Source organism: Cebus imitator, unplaced genomic scaffold, assembly GCF_001604975.1.
Source record: "Cebus imitator isolate Cc_AM_T3 unplaced genomic scaffold, Cebus_imitator-1.0 Scaffold2070, whole genome shotgun sequence".
Classification (NCBI taxonomy): Eukaryota; Metazoa; Chordata; class Mammalia; order Primates; family Cebidae; genus Cebus; species Cebus imitator.
In genome coordinates, this window is record NW_016109385.1 from 2,691 (window position 1) to 4,371 (window position 1,681).

At 51.8% G+C, this 1,681-nt stretch overlaps 1 protein-coding gene across 1 annotated transcript in view; it reads left to right on the forward strand.

Moving 5' to 3' along the window:
* Positions 1-744: 744 nt before the first annotated feature.
* The window catches only part of LOC108299121 (transmembrane protein 161A-like), a gene marked incomplete at both ends in the record, with an annotated part of 7,541 nt that continues 6,604 nt past the window's right edge, over positions 745-1,681 (forward strand). Inside the window, one exon of the mRNA XM_037735961.1 lies at positions 745-1,678. Within this exon, the coding sequence (XP_037591889.1) occupies positions 745-1,678 (934 nt within the window). The remainder of the gene's footprint in view (positions 1,679-1,681) is intronic.

Below are 1,681 nucleotides of genomic sequence, written 5' to 3' on the forward strand. Positions count from 1 at the left end.
TGTTAATTCAAAGGGGGCTCGGTTAGTTTCTGCTAATGCGGAAATAAATCATATCATGGCCAGGGGGGTCATGCTGGTAGTAGGAGTCAGGAGTGTTCTTGTGTTATAATTACTGAGTGTAAATTAAATGAGCCACTTATTAGTAGGGTTGATAGTAGAATAAGGCTAGGGTGACTTCATATGAGATTGTTTGAGCTACGGCTCGTAGTGCGCTGATTAATGTGTAGTTTGAGTTGGATGCTTATCCAGACCATAGGATTGAGTAAATAGCGATACTTGATGTTGCTAGTACAAATAGGAGGCCTAGATTGAAATTAGGGGGAATGGTATAGGGAGGGGGGCTCATAGAAGGAGGGCTAAGGTTGGGGCAGTTACATATAGAGTTGTGCTGAGTGTGGTAGGTAGTAAGGGTTCTTTTGTAAAAAATTTTATTGCATCAGCAATTGGTTGGAGTGTTCCGTAGGGACCTACAATGTTAGGGCCTTTGCGGAATTGCATATAGCCTAAGGTTTTTCGTTCTAAGAGTGTTAAGAATGCTATAGCAATTAGGGCAGGAATAACTAGTAGGAGTAAGTTAATTATAAACACGCTGTTAAGAAGAGGAATTGAACCTCTGATCATAAAGTTTTAAGTTTTATGCAATTACCAGGGTCTGCCATCTTAACGAGTCCTATTCTTGGGTAAGAATAGTAGTCTATAAGATTGAGATAGTAGTCATCTGGTTTGTGAGGGCACTTTGTGAAGTGGGCCCTATGAGAGAGATTGCCCAGAGCCCCAGGTCAGTGGGTCCGTGTACCGCACTCCCACATGCATCTTGGTGGTCCTCGGAGTGCAGCTGGTGGTGACCCTGCTCACTGCCACCCTTATGCACAGGCTGGCGCCACACTGCTCCTTCGCATGCTGGCTGCTCTGCAACGGCAGTCTGTTCCGATACAAGCACCCATCTGAGGAGGAGCTTTGGGCCCTGGCAGGGAAGCTGAGGCCCAGAGGCAGGAAGGAGCGATGGGCCGATGGCATTAGTGAGGAGAAGCCACTGTCTGTGCCCCGAGATGCCCTGTTCCAGCTGGAGACCTGCCCCCTCACGACCGTGGATGCCCTGGTCCTGCGCTTCTTCCTGGAGTACCAGTGGTTCGTGGACTTTGTCGTGTACTCGGGCGATGTGTACCTCTTCAGGGAGGCCTACTTCTATGTGCTGGTCCCAGCCAAGGAGACCAACATTGCTGTGTTCTGGTGCCTGCTAACAGTGGACTTCTCCATCAAGGCGTTCCTGACGGTGACACATCTGTACTTCAGCTCCAAGGAGGGGGGTGAGCGCTCTGTCTGCCTCACCTTTGCCTTCCTCTTCCTGCTGCTGGCCATGCTGGTGCAGGTAGTGTGGGAGGAGACCCTAGAGCTGGGCCTGGAGCCTGGCATGGCCAGCATGACCCAGAACTTGGAGCCACTTCTGAAGAAGCAAGGCTGGGACTGGGTGCTCCCTGTGGCTAAGCTGGCTATCCACGTGGGGCTGGTGGTGGTGGGCTCTGTGCTGGGTGCCTTCCTCACCTTCCCAGGCCTGCGGCTGGCCCAGACCCACCGGGATGCACTGACCATGTCAGAGGACCGGCTCATGCTGCAGTTCGTCCTGCACACCAGCTTCCCGTCTCCCCTGTTCATCCTGTGGCTCTGGACAAAGCCCATTGCA